The following is a 24,449-nucleotide window of genomic DNA, read 5'->3' on the forward strand; positions in this document are numbered from 1 at the left end:
TGTAGGTACATTCAAAACTTTATTATGGAATACGGTGTTGAAAGCGTTTTCCCCAGTCAATGCAAATGGCCTGCAGAATATTACAGAGTGAACAAATGCAATCAACAACAAAATCCTGCATCCTCGTCTTTACAACCCTCTGTCATGCTTCTTCTGAGCACTTGTGTGAAAGCATGCCAACAAATTTGTTGCCAAAGATAAATTCAACGACCATTCATAAGTATTTGAAATGTTTAACAGAACTAGAGGTCCCACTTTAACCTCAATGTAATAATAGGATGCTATAAGCCTTTGGAAAGTGCTGTCTGTTTTTGTGACCGTTGCGTATCGTGAGAATCAAATGAATGTTGGAGCTATGCCTTCATAACGTCTCTGCCAGCTCCAGCACAATGATCAACAAACAGACAGCAGATAACTCAAAATGTGCATGGATGGTATAGAGAGGTGAGCAGCATGCCTGAAGAGAAACAAAAGCAAAGGAGCGAGGCGAGGGGGATTGTGAGGGGGTGGGGGGTAGCAAAGAATGTAAAACCCATTATAAATACAGACTGCCTGCCAGCTTGGCTATCCATCCAGAACTGCAAGTCATTTCCTTTCTACCTCACTCACTCATGTTTCCCCTCCTTGCCATACGTGCTACACCTGTCCTATCAGCAGACAGAAAAAAAAAATTGCTCAAGCACAATTGGATATAATGCCAGTTCAAAGACAGCTAAAACACCAGACTAAAGATGACAAAACTTACACACAAAGTCCTAAACCATCTTTTGCTAGATTCCCGTTAATCATCACCCATTTAAGATACCTTGCAGTAAAAAACATCCAGTCGAAGCAAAAAAAACATTGGAATTTTTGACGATACAATATATACTTGAAGTAAAAGAAAATAATATGCAGATGAAGCCAGCTCCTCCTTTTCCTTCAGGAAAACTGAGAATGTTTAAGAAAAAATGAAACCAACAAAGAAACACACTCAAAATCCAAAAGTCACAGATCAGTTAGAAGTGTGTATTAGATTTCAAAGCAGAGCCTGTTGATCTAGACATATATGTTTTTCATCATAGTTTGAAGTCACGCGATCACGAGAGGATACGAAATGTACAACCTTGCTAGCATAATCTATAAGTGAGAGACGTTCGAGAGAGCAGTGTTAAGATCTCTTTTTTCTTTCAAAATTTTGTTGTCATTTTTTTCGTCATGCACTACATAGGAACGACTACAACGTCAGCATTACTTCAGTACATCACACACAAGTTTAAAAAAATGACTTTACATCTTTTTTTTTACTCTGTTTTCTTTCTTTTTTTGAAAAAAAAAAGAACCCATAGAGAAAACTAAAATAAAAACAGCTCATTCAGAATACATATAATAACTAGCATCATCATCAACATGTTCATGATCAACTCCATATATTTAGCCTTTAGAGCCTTGTGTGACCTAACACAGCCCAGCTGTCATAAGAATACACAAAAGAGGAACGAGGGAGATTTGGGGGGTGGTGGTTGGTTGGGTTTAGGGGTGTTGTAGATTACAGTAGTTATTCTCCAGTGTAGAGAGTAGAGTGCAGCAGTGGTGCATGAAAGAGGGGGAAAAAATAGACTGAACATTTCTGGAAAAATGCCGATTAACTTCAAACTAATTTGATTTGAATTCTCTTTAAATTTTGCCTACATGATGCCCATGGAGCCATGCAACCCCAATCCTGCTGATCAGAGGCCAGATTTGGATGCTCACACCTAAATTTGCTTCAAGCATAAAAACGAAAAAAAACACATTGGCCCCAGATCAGTATCGAGAGAACAGGCTTCTTCCATTAATGGTGGGTTTGCTTGCACTACTCCCTTCCATCAGCAGGCCCAAATCGAGCAACATAAAAACTCTCTAAGTCAAAGGCGCGTCGCTCTAATAAAGTGAACAAACATGGTGCAAATTGGCTCGGCTGCAATATCCGCCAAGGCAGTAGCGGAAGAAACCTGGGCTTCAAAAACTCCGTATACATATACTCAGACACTGGTTGGTTCATGCCACACTGCTGACGTCACTCTATTCTGGGAAGGAGGGGGGGGGGGGGGTTAAGGTGTGATATGAGATGTCAGAATGTGTGTGTGCGTGTGTGTGTGTATGACATCCCCCTCAGTTCTGCATCTGTTCAAAGAACTTGTAGGTTGGGTTCTCATAGCCATTCTGCTGCATTTTCGACAGGTGGCGCTCCTCAGGCGTCACAGCAGCGTCCACCTGGAGCAGAGATGCCGGGTTATACACACGCACATGCGCAATATACATTTAGGGACCATAACAGCTTGCCCATCACCCGCCCCAATATATGCGTCAGCTGCTTCTGACCTCGATGACTCCGTGGTGGATGGAGGTGTACTGCTTCTTCCGGAGCATCACCAAAGTGATGACGATCACGGTCGCTATGACAACACCCCCAACCATGAGGCCGATGATGGCACCCTTGTTGGAGCCTACATCCTCGGCAAAGAAGACCTGACGGAGAGAAACTTGTCAAGTGATGCATTTACCATCTGGACTTGTGTATTGTGAGATGTTAGAAAACTAGCAACTTAACATGGTAACCCTCTTTATTTTTTCATTGATATGAAAGATTTTTTTCAGATATCAAATTAACGAGATGATTGACAGAATGAATTTCACAGCCTCATGGTGTACTGTACAAACAACAAAATTCTGATGTGAAAACTGAGGGCTTTCCAGTCTACACAATTGTATCTAAGGATACCCATTTCCATGGCAACTACCACTGACATTTACCAGAACACAGCTGAGTCAGGTGGGTGCGGGTTTGCTGAGAAAGGCAAAGGCCAATCTTGCATGTGCCAGTGAATGCATCTTTTCACTTCGGTCCCTTTGTTTCCATCAACTCGTTTACAAGTATAAGCATATGGGTGCCTTTCAAATGAGATTTGCAGAAGTGCATCATGAGTGTGTGTCAGAGGGTGCATGTTTGTTTACCAGTTTCTGGTGGTGAACTTCATATTCAGTACTCTGCCTATCCCCCTTCTCCATTCGGAGCTCAGGAACAGCTTCCATCTTCATCCCGGTCACTGGCAAAAGATACCAAGACACATTACAAAACTTGTAAGACAACCCCAAAATTTTATTTCTTCTTTATCATACGTCCCCCACTAGTCTAGACACGGCATTGTGATCAATATCACATTTGTGGAATATGAGTTAAGCAGCAAGATTCAATTGTTTTTATCCATCCCAGGGGGTGGCCATTTTGCCACTGTTGACTGAAAATGAGATCACAGTTGCCAGGTCTCAGGTCACAACCAATCACGGCTCAGCTTCCAAAAACTTTTTTAAATTTAAATACTAATAAAAAACCTAGCATTGCAAAAGAGTTTAAGAGTTCTCGTGTCACTTTACTAGCTGAACATGCAAGAATGAGATCATCATATACACACTAACACTGTGATATGAACCTCATAAAGCACAGCAGGTTTTAAAATTTCAGTTGACTGAGTCTAGTAATTATATAGTTGCATATCATTTACTGTCTTTAGTGTTTGTCAAATTTCAACAAGAGCCACATTTTTTATAAATAAAAGCGAGCCCACTGCTAATTCTCAGGCCCACCTGGCCGTGTGGGGACTCCTCTTTCAAGACTGGGGCGGGAGTCCACAGGTTCAACTGGAAGGAGGAAGACACCACTTAAATTACATTACAATGACTATCACAGATGACCACATGTTGTACTAAATCACCTTGGTTGTCCGTGTTGGGTTGGTTGAAGCTCTCGGGATGGATAAACCCGACTCCTCCCAGGCCAAGTGTGTCCTCCTGATTCAGCAGCTCGGTTTGGCCATCTCCCAGCTCCTGGTCGGGCATCAGTGCATCGTTACCGTAGCTCACCCTCACGTCAGTCTGCAGATTGGCCAGTTGTTGGGCCATCTCGGCCTGTTCCCTCTGCAAGAGTTCTGATGGGAGGAAAAATAACAAGCGGATGGGTCAAGGTTGAGAGTCTTCTGGAATATTATCTCACAAAATAAATAGAACTGATGCACACGAGTGATTCTGTTCCAGTTAAATGATCCCAAGAATATATTTTTGCGAGATTTATTGCTTAATCATCTTGCTAATGTTTGAGTACATTATCCACAGTTGAGTACGGACTGTCACAGTCTCAGAGACAGATGGTTGTGTGACGCATGTAACTCCAATAAGGTTGGTGGGGGCGTAAGGGATGGAAGGCAGATTTATCTTCCCAACAAACAATTTAATTTGGATGTACTGAAGAACTGGGTCAAATAGCTGCAATATCCTTATCAAAAAAAAAAAAAAAAGGGGGGGGTTGCATGGAATTTAGTGCTTTCAATCCCACCGTTTCATGTAACACAATCAGCATCACATCTCACATCTGTCTCACAAGGTTTGGAATTGGTCAGCAAACCAATCCAGATGATTGCACAACAACTTATAAATGTTACATTTTCATCAAAACACTATAGGGAGTGAAACTCAGTGTAAAACGTACCAACTTGGTCCTGGATGTCATCAGCCACACCAGGCACCTTGTAGAGAAGTCCCAATGACTGGTTCATGCGCTCTTCAATGACACGCAAGTGGGTCAGAACCTGCAGCATCACATACACACACACATTTAAAGTGCATTAAATACAGTGTATCGTAACCTTTATTGAGTCACGACCCTTAAATGTCACCAAATGTTTAAATATTGAAATAATGATCACCTCATCTCATTTAATTCAATGTAATAATTTTGTGTGTGATACCTGAGGCCTGATTTGCGCCGCCTTCTTTGGGTCCACCATACGGACATGCTCAAAATGTTTAAGGGTGTGTTGTCTGTCCTTTTGCTCGGCACGCACGTACTTCTTCAACAGGCTGAAGACATGACGAGGCTGCGATAGGCAAAAGTCGACAGCTAGGCTCAGGAAAGACCGCATGATTGGAAACGCATTGGCTGAAACTAGAATTTATGAAGTGTGAAATTGAAATTGAGGCTTCTAAATCAGTTACAAAGCTTTTCCATTAGCGCGTTAGCCTTGACATGGTCTCAGTGCTTCAGAAGGTAGAGGGAAAACAGCAATTGAGGACAATAAACACAGCAGACTTGGCCGCACGTGATTTTCGTTTATAAGTCAACAGTGCAAAAATACTGTTTGAAACTGTTAAAAGAAAAAATAACAGTGACACAGGTTAGGAGAACAGAAACAAAACGTGGCACTTCAAATAGCCCATTTATGCATCTATGTGTGTTTGTGTGTACGTGTGTGTGCATGTGTGCTTGCTGTGTACCCTTGGGGGGTCCTGCTGCAGAGCCGTCAGGTAGCTCTCGAGAGCCAGGCGGCGGCGGTCATTGTGAAGAGCTTCCACTCGAGCCATGTGAGTCTCCACCAGCTGCTGCCGTTCACTGGCTGCTTCCTGCTCCAATGTCTCGACCTTCTCTTGGAAACGCTAAAATGCATCGTAGAAACCTTTTCAAGAATAGCCCCGAGCCAGCGTTTTTAAATGTTCCAAATGTGCAAGATGTTACCTGGATGACTGCTTTCTTGTCTGCACGTGGAAGATTCTTTGCTTCCCTCTCAGCCTCTTCCCACTCTCTCATCACCTGAGCACAAGTAGAAAGCGACATCATGTACATCAAGTTACAAAGTATAATTTGCTATTAATTGTGTGTTTGCTGAATAATACTGCCACTAAGCACAAAAATATGACCCCCCCCCCCCCCCCCTCAAGTCGTTGCTGCACCACTGCTTTTCTATCCATGATCTCACCTTTTGGAACCAAAATGTTTTGGATGGAAAAAGTAATGGAAAAACTGTACTGCAATTATAGGGCATTAAAGAAAAGTGGAAAACAAAACAAAGCAGAATAATATTGTACTAAAAGCATCAGTAGGGATCTCACAGGAGTCACAAAATTACACAAATGTTCCACCTCTTGTTGCGACTACAGAGATGATATCATCTTTTTTCTGGTGCATCCTCTCCGACTTGCTTAGGCCTCTACCCGACACACAGCATTGTCTGTAAAGGGGAACTCAACTGTGCAAAACCTGATGATGCGGGACCCGAAGGCAGCCAAGCAAAAAACAAACGCTCGGAACAAACTCCAGCACAAGGTAATGTCATTCAAAGCTCAGCTTAAGGTGTTCTCCTCCGCAGCTTTGAAGCTGCTACTGTGCAGTGTGCGCCATCTGCTGCAAATCACTTCATTAAGGAATCCAATTAAAATAATAAAGTCAAATAAATAATCTGTTGGGGCATTCCACCGGGGGAGGATTAACAGAGGCGCTATCCATTTTCCGCCCTCAATTTCCTATTAAAAAATAAAGCACTGTTCATTTGAAATCACAGTTATTAGTATACTTTCTTGACTCTTCTAACAGAAGTAGCGACTAAATATGAAATTATGCAAAAATGCCATCATCCATATTTTAGGCCTACCTGGGACATCCTTTCACGGTGTTTAGCTTCCAAGCTCTCTTTAGCCTTCTGGAAATGGGTGTGCTCATTTTCATCAGCAGGTGTCTCCAGGTAGTGGTCCACAGCGTCAGAGGAGCCGGGCGTGGCTGTGGGGACTATGTCAACGAGAGGAAATGGAGGGAGGATGGGATTACAAGTAAGGCATTCATGTATTGTCACGTTTGTCCGATAGAGAACATGGCGCGCAAAATAGGTCAGGTGAGGAAGAAAACAAACCAGCAAGTGGGAACCTGAATAGTTAAAAAGGAAGTAAGCACCTCACGTCAGCCATCATCCTTTTGTATGACAAATGTAAAAAGCCCCTCCCAATTACAAAGCTTTAGATAGCAGGGTGGAGTTTCTCTCATCCGAATGCACTGAGCTCTAATTAATCCCACAGCCTTGACCGTTAACTTCTTGCCAGGACACATGCACGGTGTGAAAGCTGAATTACTGGCAATCAGCAGGGGTGATTATCTTTAGTAAGACCAATCAAAAGATGGATGCTGTGTGTGTAGGCATGAAGGTCAGACAGACATCTATTGCGATGGATTATGAAAGTCAGGTGAAAGTGCAAGGCAAGACACAAGAAAAACAATCATAAAATGTTAGTCACGTTGAAGAACACTTAATCGCCAGTAAAGGTTAAAAATAAAAAAAACTCCATGAAAAAGATTTCACCGGCACATTCATGGCAAGCCGCAACAATTCGGGACACGTTTGGACTCTTGGCGCAGGCAGAGGTGCATCCGTGTGAATATTAGTATTAATAGGCTGCGGCAGTAAACTCACTTTGTCTAAACGCACAACCTTGAACATTCATTTACTGTCATGAAAATAAAGCAGTGGGACAGATTTTACAAACTGGTGATAGAGCAAAATGATTTTTTCAGGGCAGATACCGATATGGATTATGAGCCGTTAAGGAGGCCAATAACGAATATTTTAAAACGATAACTATTGTGTTGTGTTGTGTTGTATTGTATTGTATTGTATTGTATTGTATTGTATTGTATTGTATTGTATTGTATTGTATTGTATTGTATTGTATTCTATTGTATTCTATTGTATTCTATTCTATTCTATTCTATTCTATTAATTTGAAATTTGGAACAAAAGGTGCTAAAATTCAAAAACAAAAAGTGCAGGGAATTCCAAGGTTCAACAGCACCTGTTATAAGGTTCAATGTAAATTTTAACAAATAGCTCCCTGAAGTTTTATTAACTAAATATAATTTTAATGTTAAACTTTAAAAACAACCTTTGTGCAGCATCTCTTATCAAGTTAACTCGAGATAATATATTAAAAACACACAAGGTAGAGATGAGGTATTAGCCAGCAATGAAAGCAGGTGATAGAGAAAGTTCAGAAAGAGCAGTTAGCATCTCGCAGGAGGTTAGAGTCAAACAAGTGGCACTCGTTCAAGAGCAGATCTGGGTCGTCTGCTCCTGGCAGAACTTACTGACGCTTCTGCAGACAGACCGGCAGTATTCCTCCGACTCAAAGTTATTCCTGTTGCCTCCGCAGCCGCCGTAGATAAATTGAGTACAGCGGCTCTCCTGGCGATCAAAGTACCAGCGAGGCAGCATTGCCCGGCATGGACCAGTCTCTGCACTGGCCCAACACACATCTTGGAAAATACACACACAAACCTCTCATCATCCACATCTGCTGCAGCACCTAGTCAGTAACAATGTGATATCGTACATCGGCAAACAGTCACTTGAATTCGGAAGGGGTTGTACTTTTTTGCAAAACACACACACAGGAGCTTATTAATTCCCTTCCAAGGTGAGAGAAAACAGAACAAGTGCAGCAGAAGGGCTAACTCACCTCTGACGACCTCCTCAACAGACTCGGTGGTGGTGGTGGTGGTGGTTGTCATGGCAACATTGGCGGTTGGCTCATCATCGTCGTCGTCGGCATCAAGCGTGTCAGCAATGTCTTCCTCCTCCTCTTCATCCTCTTCGTCCTCCTCCCCATCTCCATCTTGGTCATTGTCCAGCACGTCCTCGTCTTCATCATCTTCCTCAGTTGCCTCCTCCTCCTCCAACACAGATTGCTTGGTTTCCTCTTGCTGCTCTGTTGGCTCGGGCTCCCGTACCATACTGGGAGACGAAGCGGAATGAGGAGGCATGGAAGGGGAAGATGGGGAAGGAAAAAGGCAACAAAAATAAAACAGAGGATGATGCCAGTAGTCTGATTATACATGTCCCAATTAGTTAATGAGTTGAGGTCTAAAGTTTGCACCCAGCTAAGGTGTCCAACTTTCAGCCATCTACAGTGGCTGGTATTTGCAGTGAATATTAAGGGGGGGGGGGGGTGTCCCCCTTCATGACTCCACCCAGTGCAGTGCACCTTCCAACAAACTCAGTCTTGCTGCCAAATCTTTGTCTTGCATGACCAAATAACTTTGGTCCAGAACACATTTGGCTCGTCCATGAGGGAAGCAGCATATTTCAGTCAAGTCCAAAGATGGAGCAGGCTTCCTTCTTGCTTGGCACACTCTCAAGCTAAACTTCACAGTCTAAATTCTTCAGTTCTAATTAGATGTTCACCAGGTTCTTAGGGATTCCCTTGATGTTCTAAGTATTCGTGATTTTTTTTTTTTTTATCAACTCACACCATTTTCCTAAAAGCTAACACAAAGATGCATATATGAGAACTCGAGCACTAAGGTTATGGAGATCATGGCTGCATGATCATAGCCTTTGATAGCCATCTCACATGTTGTAACAATTCCTATACATATAAACTCAAAACTTAGACCTTCTTTGATTATTTTTGTATGCATTCCTGTCATTTTTGTGTTTGGGTGAATCAAGTCATGAGGAAAAGGATCGGGTTGGCACATACACTTAAGTTGTCAACAAGCACTTATAGCACTGGAAAGACCGACCATCCAACCTTCTCTTGAAAGGTTCACCAGCCATGGTGTTGACTACATTATTATCTTTCGTCAAAAATATCTGTCAGCTTTTTCAATTTCTGCCTCAAGTAGCTACCTGTTGTCGGAATAGTCGGTCTCTGCTCCACCCCACCAAACATCAGAATCGTCGGCATCCTGCTCAGCACTGTCAGCGTCGCGTTCAGCCTCGGCTGGGCAGCACACAAATTCCACCCCACGGAAACGGTCGATACCGCATGGAAGAAGCATTCCATAGTCATGGAGATTCATGGTTCTGTCTGTGCAGGACTAGAGAGAGAGCTCAGAATTAGATAGAATAGTGGGAAAGGAAAGGTCCATTTTTTTGCTGGTTGACGCAGTAGGAATGTGTGTGTCGGTCCTCACTTCTTTGGCCACAGTATGCCAGTGCAGGTGGCTCTCACATTGGTCCATACGTTCCTGATGCAAGAACTTGCACTTATCAGGAACCAGCAAGGCGTCGCTCACAAATTCTCCGACTGCAGCACAGATAACATCCCTATTCATCCATATTTTACACATAGTAAAGAGGCGGCTTCAGCTTGGTATCATAGCAACACTTTTCCCGTATAATTAATTGTGTAGCTATGGAAACGACTATATGTCTATTGTGCTATGTTTGAATAACTCTGCTTCATTTGCACTTTCTCAAAGGGGGTTTTGCAGCAGGTTTCGGCCACCACAACCAAAACGATATCATTAATCAGCTATTATATTATTGATTAGGTATACATAACATCAGGTATTGATCAGGTATATTATTGCTCAGGTATTAATTGCAACATATATTGATATTGAATGATTCCCCACCGTTGATGCAATTTAAAAAATAAAGTATTTTTATCTTGGTCATGACAACAAATTTGTACACATGGTAGGAGCCATTTACATGAGGACTCTTGTGGGTAAGATCCAAAAATAGTATTCTATCAGAAGTGCCTTTTGTTTAGACAGTAACAGAGTATTGTTGGGGGCTTGAAATCTGAAACGGAACCCACCCAAACAGCGGTAGGGCACTACGATGTGCATGTGAGTGCGGCACTGCTTGCGACCCTTCTTGCACCAGTTCTGGATGCTGACTGGCTGGTTGGCCTCCACCACATTGGTAATTTGGAGCTCTGGATAAACCTGCACATGTGGGGAATTTATCAGAGGTTACGTCATCACGCTGTTGACCTCTTAACGCTTTCTTCCTTATCCGCTCTGAAAAGTAAAGCTGAGCTCCATGCGCTGTTGACTGTGCTACTGTAATGGGTTGGTTTACTGAGTACAATGCAATACTTTATATGGCGCATTTCACAGCAGCTGCAGCTATAACAAAGCGTTTCACATATAGTAATGAGAAAACCACAAAGACAGTGAAAACAGCTAATTGAAACAATTAATTTACACGCACAACAATAAATTCACACACTTCGGGACACACTTTTCCTAAACAATGAGCCTCTGCAGCAAATCTGCTGAAAACACAATGTGTGGCAAAATCTCCCTTATTGCAGTCAATCTAGTGGAACATCATGATCTAGGATCTTTTCTTTCTTTCTTTTTTTTGCTGGGTGTGAGGAAAACAACTATGCTATTATAGCTAACAATAGGCTAAATGCAGATCATGCACTGAATGCATCAAAGGTGGAGATGATGAATATGCCCTGGGAGGAAATTACTTCTCTGACTGCTTCTCAGCTTTCCGATTTTTTTCCTCTCTCCATACCACCCCCACCCACGGTAGAAAATAGAAAAATAGATTTAGATCCTCTTACCTCCTGGCAGTACTGCAGAATGCCCTCCTTGGTACCAACACAGCTCTTGGTGCCTGAAGGGTCTGATTCCCACTTGCCACTCTGCACATTGACATGCATGTTGAGTTTACCACAAAACATGGCCACCTGGGGCTCAGCCAGCAGTCCCGTCAAACCATCTGCGGGCACCTGTAAGACAAGGTGACAGTTTGGTTTCCTCTCCAAGAGACATTTTGAACACACGCCTGCAATCAAATTCAATTTGTTTGACTAATGCAGGATTGGGCCAGACGTGGGTGGATGAAAACACAAAAATACTCGGGATTGGAGGAGGAAGTGAAAGCTGCTCAGAAACATGAATAGTAAATGATACGGAAAGGACCTCGTTACTCACCTTGCTTGGAAAAAAACAAAAAGAATAAACGATTCTCTTCAACACCGAAACCAGGCTGACAAAATGTCACAGTGCTATCGATCCATCTAGTTCATGGCAGTTTTTGACAATAAAACGATCACTATTGGTGAAAAAATCAATTATCTCCTTCAATCGCTTGTCACTAACCATGCTCCAAGTGTTGTGTGCATAGTCAAGTGGCAATAAATATATACTTGGACAGTTTTAAGTCCCATCAGTAATTTTGCTATGGCCATTATCATTTCTTTCTCTAACTCTTATATCTTAAACATGTTCTACTACTGTTTGGCACTAATGTCATCAAGATGATCAACAAATCTTAATTAACAGGCTATATGGACGACAAAATACGCAGTTAAAAATCAAATTTTCAACTAGATGCTTTAGGTAATTACAGACCAATTTTCAAATATTCTCAAGAAAGCCGTTTGCAAACAGATATTATCTATATATACATAGATGTACAGTGTATAGATATTGATGTATCTAGTTTGATAATATCTCAAGTCGAATATGGAACATTTCTCTGTTATTGCAAGAGCAATATGGTAGCGTGTGTGAGCTGCAACAGAGCCTGATTTTAATAATTTTTCATCTTTTTTTAGGCTTGTGTGCACATTTTAAGAGGCACTGCAGAAAAACACTGTTGGCATTGTACTTCCAAATCAGCTTTTACAAAATTAGTGGGAATGCTGAGGGGTGGGGGAAGTGTGAGAGTGGAGAGGGGCCAGTGGCATTGTGCTCTGCCTAATCTTGTTAATGGTTGTGAAGGCCCTGGCAGGCAAACAAATGTTGTTTTATGAGGTGAAGATTCCTTTTCCCCCCCTAGTGAGTGTGAAGATAAAAACAAAGCTATCCATCCGTCGTTCCAAGATATTAAGGCTGGACGAGTGATCACCATTTCAATTGTGATTTTCATTTTGGTTCGTTTAAAACATAATCGAGGAAAAAAAGATTCATGTGCAGAGAAGCCAAGTACGTTCAGAAGTTCCCAGTCAAGTACCTTGAGCACTAATGGCGCTCAAAAAACATGCTTTGTGTGTGCCGGGCTTTTGTTGATAAATTGTCATTAAACACACACTTTAAACAGGCAAGTTACACTGGACTTGTCATGGCACACATGTTCAGATTCTCCTAGATGTGAATAGAAGACTTTAGAAACTCCGGTGTGCCCAAATGGCGGCCCTGTTGGGAAGGTTAACATTCCCATAAAAGGCAATGCAGAGACATTAAGAGAAATTAATGCTGCGTTCGGAAATTCCCTGCCAGAGAGCACTCCCCACCTATCAATTTACAAATGTAAATCATTCTCCAAACCAATCAGCTACTTGTGCTTGAAGTATTTCCATCTGTACTGCCTGATGAACTGGTGCAGTGTGTCTCCAGTTGGTGCGCCAAGAGCGTGTGCGGGCATACCAGTGTTGGTGAATTACCGAATGGCACATTTGAACAATGCTCCGGGTTTCGAAATGTTTGGGTTGAACCAGAGCGCACCTTAGGTTGCAAGTCACAACCTGCCCTTTTCCAAAAACAGATTTTTGTGAAATTGACTTTCCTTGCACGTCCAAGTTTTTTCTATCAATCAAGTATATGAGATTTGGAGAGAAAAAAAAAAAACATTTTCCCCTGCGAAAAGGTTTTTACCAGTTCCCTTGTGGCGATCGAACGGTTGTATTGATCTTTTTGGCTTTCTAGCTATCCACGCAAATGAAATATGCTGATGACTTTGACCCTTCCGAGCTGAATGAAAAAACGTGATGCAGAATATTGCAAACTGCGATAGTCAACATATACCTAAAGAAATGAAATCTTTATTATCCAATGAAAGATTTTTTTTTCATGTGGAAAAATAAATCAGACTCGATGTCATTTAATGTTAGTGATCCCCCTTGGTGCTGTTTTGCTATCGGAGGGTGGTGTGGATTGAAACACTAGAAATGTATCAAACTTTACAACATTGTTTCCCTTTACCCATCTCAATGACAGACCGCTCCGGAGGTACACAATAGCAAAAGTGTCCCAAGTGTTCCCCCACTGCACTAGCGACAACCTAACACCACCGTCAGTTTTGACACAAAGACACTGGCGGTTTTTACGTGATGCCATCTGCTCACCACCAGGTCATTTAAGGGTTCCACTTTTCGGATTCTTGTGCTACAGTCTGAGACTAAGACACCCAGAGGCACAAATTCAGTCTTAGGGCAAAGAGTTGTGCATCTGCCTCTCATTGTCTCTTATCCAACACAATGAGTCACTTGCTCTCTGCTTGGAGAGCAGGTAGGCAGCCCTTTTCCAAGTGACATGAAAATTGGGCTGTTTCATTCTATTCTATTTGAACCCATTAATCATCACCCATCATCTCCCTCCTTTTCCCAAATCCTTGTTACTACTTCACTGATGTGTTTTTCTGTCTTTATCCATTCTAGCTTTCCGACTCAGTCGTGTCATTGTGCAGGAGAGGGGGTGTGGTAATCTGGGCCTTAAGGATTAGGACAGCAGCCCAGCCAGAGAAAATATCTCCCTTTTGTCTCAATCTGCCATGATATATTTTGCCATATCTGCAGGGAATAAACCAGGCGAACTAGGGGCTGTTGTTATATGAGCTTGACCTGGGGAAAATGGTTCCGTTTAAGTCAGCAGAAACTCCAGGCACAACTGCAAGGCGTGCAAATTCTCCTGCAGTAGAAATTATACATGATGCTACAAAAGCAGCCAGATCAAAATGCTTTCAAAACTATTGCGAGATTATCTGATGAAATATGATGCTGAAAATAAAGACAATGACTTCAAAAATGAATGCAAGCCAATTTTAGATTTATTTCCAGGTATTTATTGTACATCTGCTTATGCTACACAATTTAAAAGTCCAAATTTCATTTGAACCTTCCCATTTTTTCTTTTCAGCAAAAATATTAGGACATTTCACTAACAGTTTCTTACTGTGCTTTGATTATTCAAACAAAAAGTGCCTGATGTCTGTCAATGAAAGGGTAACAAATAAAATATTTGCTTATGTAGATACTAAATAGAGGTGTGACTGTTTTGAGTCAACAGAATTGAAACTGGCCAAATATTTTTCCGAGTTGTTTTATGAGAGAAGATAGACTGCTATGCAATTAGCAGTTTTAGCTGACCCCTTACAATTTGCAAACAGAAAGTGCAGGCTGAGGGTGCTGGGTCAAATGGGAACAGGGAATTATACTGCACTGCCAATACTGAAGTGACTTAAGCCTTGCATGCAACAACTGGGGCCTGATGTATTAAGATCTCAAAGAGTGAGCGCTAAATGCCGTGAGCGCACGATTAACTGTTTTTAGCCCTGGGCTAGTCATGTGGTGAGCTCTGCTCAAACAGATTGTCACTGTTGGTGTGGGACGTTATTACAAACAAAATTTAAGAGTTGAAGTCTTCCAGACAAACTACAGCACAGCATTCCGAGCTTTTTTTTTTTTTGCGTGTGTGATGCAAGTAGTGCTTCAGATAAGGCAACAAGCTCTCCTGGGAGCATTTTTTAAGGTGTGGTGCATCAAGATATGGTTCCACGGCAACTAACAAGAGGAAGAGGTACACACGTGATACATCTTCTTCCTCACACACAAGCCTTGAAAGGGTTGATTGTATTTGTAGGCACGATAACGACACCCTTAGTTAGCACACATTCTATAAAGTGTCCCCCGTCATGACCTCCCCTTTCTGCGCTATTAATTATGCAGCCTTATCAGTGTGGTCCATGCTTGCCGCGGGGAGCAGGGTGAGTGTGGTGGGAGGGAGGTTGTTAGTGCTTTGTTCTTATCCCAAGGGGAAGACTCCCAGAACTGAATCTGTAGCATTTTTTTTTATTCCACCAAACATGACAAGTTATAATTATTTGGAGATGTTGCACCACAGCATTGACAAATACAGACTTGAGTGGGAGCCACTTGGAATGTGACAAAAAACAATTGGAATCGATTTTGATTTGACTAAGCGAATCGCATCCTTGAATCGTATTCCACCCCACGTATTGAGCTAAATATCGAATCGTAATGTATTGATGGCACAAGTTTGGGCATGGACTAAACTTATGGAAACATTTTTGAGAATTGAGCAAGTTATGGCTAATTTTCTAAGCCTGTTCTCGAAAAATAAAGGTTAGACATTTAGCAATTGTTTTATTATTTTTATCTGAAAAATAGAACTGAAACAGAATAAAGAAAAAACGGTAGTTGTAAAAGCCATGTGATCCATATCAGCCAATCCCTGATCAGAACATTCCTATTTTCAGCCATATCCAGCCTCAATTATAACCATAACAAAAGCTGCAGCCGTCATATCTAAAACCAAATCTCAATCCAGCCGAATCAAATCGTTACATTTTAAAATCAGTCGAGAATCGTCTTTTGTGGAGAGATGCACACCCGGAATAGCCACGAATGAATGAATGACAGAAAGACAGACAGACGATCAGATTCATCATGTAAAAAATGTGTGAAATTCATTCAGCACGTGGATGAAAAACATTTCCAACCATCTGTCTCCATATGATGGAGGTACTCCATGTTCCCTAAATGATAATTGCCATAGAGGCTGCACCCATCCACCCTCTCTAGCAGTGAGAAACTGAGCGCTCCCTCTCCTCTCTGCAATCATCACTGTAGCAACCGAGGCAACACCTTTACTCGCGTCACCTGAGAGCGTGAATTTCATCATTATGTGTTTTCTGTATCTGTAAGATGCAAGGCTTCTCATTTGGGTGTTGCATTCAGGACTTCCCAGTCAAATATCAGATTTACAATCTTCAAACTTGGTTTCAGATCGAGCTGGCCCATATGGGAGTGTGTGTGTGTCTATCACAATATAGGCCATTTTGTAATAATCGGTTCAGTTATTCTAAAATAAAATACAGATTCATCTGTGTTGTCGGGGGAAGAATCAGGCAAAATCTGAGGAACTGAAACTCTAATTTAGGAACTTTAAAAGCTCCAGCAGTGGTGATTATTCGTGTAGCCATGTAAATGCAAGCTGTCTGAGCCAAAATAAAGAAAAAGGTGGAGCTGCAGGAATGTTGTTATTGAAAGGCTGACTGAAATTATGAAACTAACTTTCGCCATAGGCACAGTTATAATTTGTGACAATATAAACAAGCAATATCATACTATATTTGTGATCAATACCCATCAGGGTTTTTTCTTCACATAGGATGGTGGCGCCCGAGGACTGGACTTGCCTAGCCTTGCTCTACCTGAACCTGTACACAATACAGCTAACAGTTCTCCAAATAAGAGGCAAATCGTGCTTGCTTCTGGCTGTTTGACTCACCCTATTTAAATTGGAACTAAGGCCAAACCACACAACCTGAGCTGACAAGAGTTTGTTAGCTTGAAACCAAGATGTGGAACGTAATAGACAAGCTAACCAAGATCTTCATGCCTGTTCTATCTTTAAAAAAGCAAAATATGAAAAACAGCCACACAAACACACCATACGAGAATACTCTCAGGGGTATCTCGGTATAAATTATGCATTAACACATGAATTGTTAAGATTTTTCTCATTTCAAGACACCCTTGTGCCCCAGACTCAAAGCAAAGAACTTGGACTTAAGCTGCAAAGTTGTCATTGATGGGTCAGACAGGGAGGACATGAGAACATTTGATTTATTTTTTTCGTTTCACGTTACACATTTTTACCTTTAAAACCGGAACACGGATGCGGCGTTCTTGTTTTCCGTGACTAAGTCTCGATCTTGTAGCCAATCAAATGCATCAGGATCAACACGTGACGGCGCCGTTGGCTCATAGAATTTCCGGAATTCTTTTTGAAGCATGGTAAATTTGTAGGAATGTCAAGGTAACGACACGCTTGAGGACAATATTTATAAAAATAAACTCAGGTTTACATTGTCGAAAGCCACAATTGTAAGATCTCAAATGTTTTTGGAATTATGTTTTTATCTACTACAGAGGCTGAGATATCAATTATTTAGTCCAGTAACACTTGAGGTTTTCGGGAGTGCTTTTAAAGTCACCCTTAGATTTAGGAGGCTTTTTTTTTTGCCAAGCGCTTTAGGCCTTAATGGCTTGATACAGAACAGTTTTCCAAAACGTCTATTTTGTATGTGTGGGAGCCATGCTAGTGATGTTGTTGGATATTGGTCTTCTAATTATGCAACTCTATTTCATAGAAAAGGTGCAAATAGTAATCAGAATGGTACCACCTTAGTTTGGGCCAGGAAAAGCCCTGCTCAGTTATTTACAGTGATATATGGTATATGTCGCCCAAGAGATGGTCCAATTTGATTTCATGGCCTTTCAAAAGGATGGTCCAACACACACCACAGCCTTGATGTGAGCAAAGCATTGTCACTCTAAAAGCATGCCGGTCGGCCCAGTCATCTGGACGTGAAATGGCAGATACACGCTTGAGTGTGCACAGCTACATGCCTGCGCCGAGTAAGGATGCAGATCAGCGCAACTCACTTCACGATTATTAATCAAATCCGCCACTAACAGATGCCTACTCGCCAGCTGTGAAATGAAGGGCACGCTCTAGCAGCACACTGCTGACATTTACATGCGGGTGTCACACCCGGACAGTGATGAATGGGGCTAGTTGTGGAGAAGAAATAGGACGTAATGTACATTTTGGGTCCACTAAAGTGCATTATCGGGGCTCCTGGCTCTGCATCAGTCTCAGTATGTAAAAAAAAAAAAACACAACAATAAAAAAAACTGGGAGTTGCCCTGAAAGGCATCTGTGTTGTTTCTTTTCTGCTACATTTATCAGTGGGTGACGTTCTGTCTTATTCCTAGAATGTTTCATGTACAAGGTACAAGTGGCACAGCTATCATTATTTAGCCAGGCAGGATTGGACTGTTCTGAACTACACTACTGGGAAAATGGCGTTGTTACAATACATTGAGGAAGAAATAAAGATTAGCATTATCCTCAGTTACTGGGACAATGGCAACAGAAAAAAAATATATATATTTTTGTCAGGGCACAAAGGGTAATCAAGTTGTTGAAGAAAGCCAGGTCTTCTCAAATTGGGTTTCATCGTGATCCTCTCATGATTTCAATCCATGAGATTTTCCGGGTTCTGAGTTACACTCTAAACTCATGAGTAAAGTCATGAGTCATGTAAGCAAAGGATTAGGAACAAAGATACTGACTGCCCTGCTTAAGGTGCAGCCCAAATGATTCATTCCATGCGAACTGATTACAAGGGGGCGTGTAGGAGTCGATAAGAAAATGGGCAAATGTTCCAAACAATAAAAGCAACAGACTTGCGCAGTGAGGCCCTCTCGCTCTTCACACAATGAACATGCCAGGGACAAATGTAACCCAAAAATTAAAACGACTGCAGATATTATGTCCAGCAACAAAGTTATGCTTTTATTGGCATTTGTTTGCTAATGAATTCAATTAAAAATTGAATTAGACAATGCAATTATATGAAGGGGGGACACTTTGTGCAATTTTATTGGTAGGTCTGTAATCTCTTTATTTTGAAGTCTTGGTATTTGTCAATTAAGGATTGCACCATGTACACCTTTAACAGGATATGCACCAACATTTAATGTGTCCTTCCTCGGCTTGCTCCGATATCATATTTGTCGACTTGTTTGTTGTTTTGCAGAATTCTGTATACTGGTCTTTTAATTCCGGTACCGGTCCGTGGGTCACTTGGTACCAGGCCGCCAAGCCGCACAGAAAAAAAAAATTATATATATATATATATATATATATATATATATATAATTTTTTTTAATCGACGATCAATTAATTCAGGTCAAGACGCTCGTCCCGGTCACGTGACATGTTCCCCCGGTCACGTGACATGTTCCCCCAGCCGAGTCCGCAAAGCTAGCAAAAATGAATAAGAATTTATTTTGAAAAATATATTCACTCCCAATTACATCCGTCAGTGCATCCGTGTCTCTTGACACAGGTTAATTTGGTCAAGAAGCTCCTCCCCCCAGTCGAGTCCGCGAAGCTAGCAAAAATGAGCAAGAAACAGACATGTTTGGAAAGCTTCTTCGGAAAGGGTAAAAAGCCCAACGAGGAGACGGAAGAAGAAGAGGCTACGACTTCTAACAAAAGCTACATTTAAAAGAAAGTTCTACTTAAAATATGGATTTATCGCCACAGGTGACTTGCCAAGCAAGCCCACTCTGCATAATATGTGGCGACTGGCAACAGGCTAGCTAACGAGTCAATGAAGTCTTCAAAAGTGCTTGGGCACATGGAGACCAAGCATCCTGTATTAAAAGACAAACCTTAACCACTTCGGGTGTCATTGTCTCCGATTACGCCGGCTCGTTTCTGAGAAACAAGCTCAGTGCTCCCACTAATTCAACGTAATGGTGAGTTTTATTTTCATGTCGTTTATACTTGTTTTTATGCCAGTCGTACTATTTTATTTCATCGAATTTATTATAAATGTATTATTTATTGATATAAATGTATTATTTATTTGTATAAAGGCCGGACACGTAACCGGACCGTGGCGCAAAAAAGGTTGGGGACGACTGTATCTTGTCCCCTGCTAGGCAGAAGCAATAACGGGAGACATTTTATTTTTAATGCACTCATCTCTGTGAATAATGTTGGCTACATATGTTCGAGTAAGAGGATACACTGAAAATTTTATTCTAGCAGGTACTCGGTATATGATTGTAACGACACTGTACATTTTGAGGACGTCGTCACGTGACCCAAAAGAAAGCATACCAAGTTACTGATGATGTTGTTTTATGTTGTTATGGTCTAAAATTGTTCTTCCAAATATTTACACGCAAATTGTGACTTTAACACTGCAGGTCTACTGCACGTTCCGACTTAGGTGCATGCGTTTCATTTGGCGCGATTGCGTCAAGAATGCTTGGGACATTTATCTTCTATTTTCTTCAACATGCTTATGGAAACTGCATTTTGCAAGTCACTTGGTCAAGTACTTAAGCACAAAAAGGCTGGAGCTAAAAAAGAATCGGAGGAAGGGGCAGGAATGCAACAATAGCGCCCGTGGCTTTCCAGCTCTTGAGCTCTCTCGACCCTAATGCTGCAGTGCACCGTCGCCATCTTACTTCGCTTTTCTCCATCAAACGATTAAAATGTGTTATTTCTTCGGTCACAATGTTCATCTTGTCGCTTCCCACACGGTCACTTTTCTTAGTGTCTTAACGTCATGATGATCTTTCATACTATATACGTATACATATGTCGTGACGCCTCATTTCACTCCCAAACACGCCCACTCGCCTAAAATTAGCCTTCGGCTCCTGAACAAGGATACAAAACGTTTTTCGCTTAAGCGGTGTGTTGGAGGTAAACAACAGAAAATCCACCGCGTCGCGTTAACTAGTAACGAAATAGAGGTGGAGACTGGCGGGGTATGAATTAACTTATACTAGGGAAAAATGTGAGCCACAACATATGAAAACGGACACCATCCATTCGAATGGTTTAAAGGGAACAAAAACAGTTACCATGGGTTTGACCTGAGGCTTTCACCGCAAAAAAAAAAAAAAAAGATTGCGTCTTGCAAACTCAAGTGTTAATAGAAGATGCTTGCATTAAACTGGACAGCCATATCTCACGTTTGTTGCATGACAACATTTTGCAATGCGGTATATGCTTGGACTAGTTATTAAATCGCATTTCAACAATGGGTGTTAGATAAAATGTTATTACGGTGACACTTCCGGTTCTTTCACAGTTAAAATAGAAGCAATATCCAAAATAGTATGTTGGCCAATCTTTCAGGTAATAACATGGACTTGATCAAAACTGAAATAAATATAATTTCATCTGTTTGCTATTCAGTAGTTATTAGCAGCCTATTTATGGCTTCTTTTGTGATAAGTTTTAGAGCGTTATGAAAGGCATTGACGCCTAATTTCCGGTCTTGCAGCGGCTAACGTCAGCGAGCTTACTTCCAATGACAGCCGCATCGAAGCGGAGTCGTGCGTTGTAACGGTGTAAAATCACAAACTTACCTCGACTGCCAGAGTTGAAGCCACAATGGCCAGTAACATTAAGGCCATTCGATCCCCCATGTCTTTTCGTGTACACGACTCTCCGAACAATTACACGTTTTGTGGGTCCGAGACTGCGTATGTTCAGCGCCTGCGACTCCCGTTGTCTGACTACGCGCGACACCCAAACCGCACAGCTGCTCCGTGCCGGATCACGTGACAACGGAGGCGTGACACACGCGCATGATCCCGTTGTCGTCATAGATTTACGCACGTTTATCCCAAATCTATCTATCTATCTATCTATCTATCTATCTATCTATCTATCTATCTATCTATCTATCTATCTATCTATCTATCTATCTATCTATCTATCTATCTATCTATCTATCTATCTATCTATCTATCTATCTATCTATCTATCTATCTATCTATCTATCTGTCTTTAGTATCTAACTATATCAAGTAAATTAAAAGATGTATTTTCAAAATGTTTTCGAAGAAATTTTAATTTTTGTCACAAAGTGAAATAGCATTTCCTGAGTTTTAAATGGGCCAATTTGATCCAGAAATATAAAAGGATGATTAACTGCACACATTTCTGTTGCAATGAATGAACAGGAAGAAGCGCAAGAAGAAATGCAGTCCATAAAGTTGCATCTTTAATTCACAATAAGAAACACAACAGGAGATGCTGTCGCTTTTGCTCTAAAAACAATAAAGTCTGATTCACCATTCAGCCACAGAGCAATCACATTATTATTATTATTTTTTAAAGTTGTTTGAGTCAACACAACTGCAGTTGATTTAGTAATACTGAAATGACAATATTAACAATATTGTCATTTCAGAGTTGCTCATCTTGTGACGTCAGTTCAACCTCAGTGTTTTAACATTTTCAATTTAAAGTGTGATAAGCCATTCCATTTTCCATCCTGGACATGCCAGGCGTGCTTTGTTCAGAAATACCTGAATCCAGTTACATCCCAGAAACAATGACATCGACGAAATAATTTTAAAAAATGAATTAAAGAAAACAAGTCCACTTGTGTTTTAGCGTGTGAAGATCTTTTTGCTGGTGCAATAATATTCCCTCGTATGCTTAGAAAAGTAGTCCTCAATAGAAAAAAGACTTCTCGGACCCTTTGAAGTGCACAGCCGGAGACAGACAAGCTTTTGGTTATGGCTGCAGGCTCGGTTGCAGTGCCTCATTGTCCTGTCCTACATTGTATTAAACTATTACTAATTTCCTCAACACCATGGTCAAGTTTCAATTTACTCAGCAGAACATTTCACTGCTCAGGTAATCTAAGTGCTGAATCATTATTGTGCTGGGCCCTGCTTAATACACCTGAGGTTATTTTCTGGCCTACATAACCAGGCCACGAGAGCTGCATTTCTGCTGCCAGTGGAAGATCCATGTAATCATTTACTGGTGCACCTTGGGTAAGGAGTGGGAGGGGATATTACAATATTAACAAAATGGAATGTTGCAAAAAATGGGGTATAATATTGCAGCATCTCGAGCTAAGGCAAAGCATTAGCTGAATTGAGTCATCCTGTAGAAAATTTAGGGATGCACACAAATTTTTTTAAGTATATTTTTCAAGTATAAATTAATTTGATTCTTGATACGGAAAATGTCCGACATAAAGAACATTTGTGTTCCTAAAAGCACGTTAGCTATCACGTCACCACAATGAACTTGCCTTTTGTATGATTAATTTCAATTATTGTGGAATAAACTTCTAAAATATCCATCCACTTAATGGGTTTGATGAGCCTTTTGTGCCCTCTAGTGGTAAAATGGCAGCACCGCAGACGTTATTTTCCTTTCCACTATAAACTATCAAAGTCGCTGAGAAGAAAGCTCCAGCTCCAACTTGAAGGCTCTGATTGTTCAAAATATGATCTTGACTTCTAGTTTTAAAATACAAGGGGTGTTGTGAAGTATTTCAGACTGCAACATCATTCTGTGTGAAACATGATTGTGAGCTGCATAACAAAGCAAAGATTGTCTTGCGAGAAGACATAATGAAAGGTAATAAATAAATGATGATAAACGTGCAGATGATGTACCCGCAAGCGAACTTGCACACACTGCCGCTGTTTTTACCACTCCAACACAAAACATGCAGGTACCGGGGGGTGTATTTTTAGAATACACGCAGCGGCCACTCTCTGTCCCGTTCGGTGTTTTGTGAGTGTTTACTGAGTGTTTGTCCGGCAGTTTTGTGTGTGTTCGTCTCGTGTGATACGTCGTGGTACTAGTGCGGCGGGCATGTTCTGCTCAACATCGGCGGAAGTGGGTTTTATGGCGTTCTGGACTTTGGTGCGGAGAGATTAAGGGCGCTCGGACTGCTTCGTCATGGAGCGACGCCGGACTGGCCTGCTCTTCCTCCCCCGGTTGGACTGCGTCGTGAGCTCGGACTGCTCCGTCCTGGAGCATTCTTGGGATGCGTCGGCAGCGGGTCTGCGAGGCAGCGGAAGAGGGGCCAGCGCGGAGACGTCGGGCCAGGCTTGCGGCCAACCCAGCTCGCCCAGCCGTGCCTTTCATTCTCCTGGCGTACGTTCGTTCGCGGGACGACAAGATGGGTTGCGTTCGCCTGATAGGATCCACGAACCGGACAGTGCGTGCCTGCTGTGTGCTCGTGTTCACAGTGGCCTGGTTGACTGTCATCTTTCCGGACTCTGCTGTGCATCGTGAGCGGCTAGCGTGCTATCACTCTTATTGTTCATCTTCTTGTTTTATTTTTCCTGTGTTGTTTACTTGTATGTGCGTTGTGAACTCTGTCTTGTCACCCTGGGATAGTGAGAAACGTAATTTCGATCTCTTTGTGTGTCTTGACATGCGGAGGAATTGACAATAAAGGAGACTTTGACTTTGACTTTGATATCAAAAGAGCAGCTTTGTAGCTCATCACTCTTTTAAAAGACCACCATTAAATGGTGCA

At 41.6% G+C, this 24,449-nt stretch overlaps 1 protein-coding gene and 1 long non-coding RNA gene across 3 annotated transcripts in view; one reads left to right on the plus strand and one right to left on the minus strand.

Moving 5' to 3' along the window:
• appa (amyloid beta precursor protein a) lies at positions 1-21,687 on the minus strand. Of its 2 annotated transcripts, XM_088358953.1 has the most exons (17): positions 21,517-21,686; positions 11,146-11,313; positions 10,384-10,513; positions 9,752-9,864; positions 9,465-9,655; positions 8,293-8,567; positions 7,922-8,089; positions 6,441-6,574; positions 5,528-5,602; positions 5,290-5,448; positions 4,764-4,892; positions 4,505-4,604; positions 3,735-3,947; positions 3,607-3,660; positions 2,977-3,068; positions 2,344-2,490; positions 1-2,235 (listed from the first exon to the last, which is right to left on the minus strand). In XM_088358953.1, exons 1-17 carry the CDS (start codon positions 21,574-21,576, stop codon positions 2,134-2,136), a joined length of 2,310 nt encoding a protein of 769 aa, XP_088215079.1. In that variant the 5' UTR covers positions 21,577-21,686; the 3' UTR covers positions 1-2,133. The 2 variants fall into 2 exon arrangements, with proteins under 2 accessions (XP_088215079.1, XP_088215080.1); XM_088358954.1 differs by lacking the exon at positions 7,922-8,089 and having other exon boundaries at positions 21,517-21,687.
• LOC148401619 (uncharacterized) overlaps positions 19,373-24,449 on the plus strand; it is a 9,932-nt gene continuing 4,855 nt past the window's right edge. Inside the window, exon 1 of the long non-coding RNA XR_015853761.1 lies at positions 19,373-19,884. This is a non-coding gene — a long non-coding RNA (uncharacterized LOC148401619). The remainder of the gene's footprint in view (positions 19,885-24,449) is intronic.

The sequence above is a fragment of the Syngnathus floridae genome, chromosome 2, assembly GCF_059516105.1.
Source record: "Syngnathus floridae isolate MCC-2025c chromosome 2, RoL_Sflo_1.0, whole genome shotgun sequence".
Classification (NCBI taxonomy): domain Eukaryota; kingdom Metazoa; phylum Chordata; class Actinopteri; order Syngnathiformes; family Syngnathidae; genus Syngnathus; species Syngnathus floridae.

Excerpts from the sequence above, each read along its gene's own strand:
- appa (XM_088358953.1), bottom strand. The coding sequence starts at position 21,576 with ATGGGGGATCGAATGGCCTTAATGTTACTGGCCATTGTGGCTTCAACT. Across the intron at positions 5,603-6,440 it reads ACCGTGAAAGGATGTCCCAG|GTGATGAGAGAGTGGGAAGA; the intron begins GTAGGCCTAAAA and ends ACTTGTGCTCAG. Across the intron at positions 3,948-4,504 it reads TGACATCCAGGACCAAGTTG|AACTCTTGCAGAGGGAACAG; the intron begins GTACGTTTTACA and ends TCCTCCCATCAG.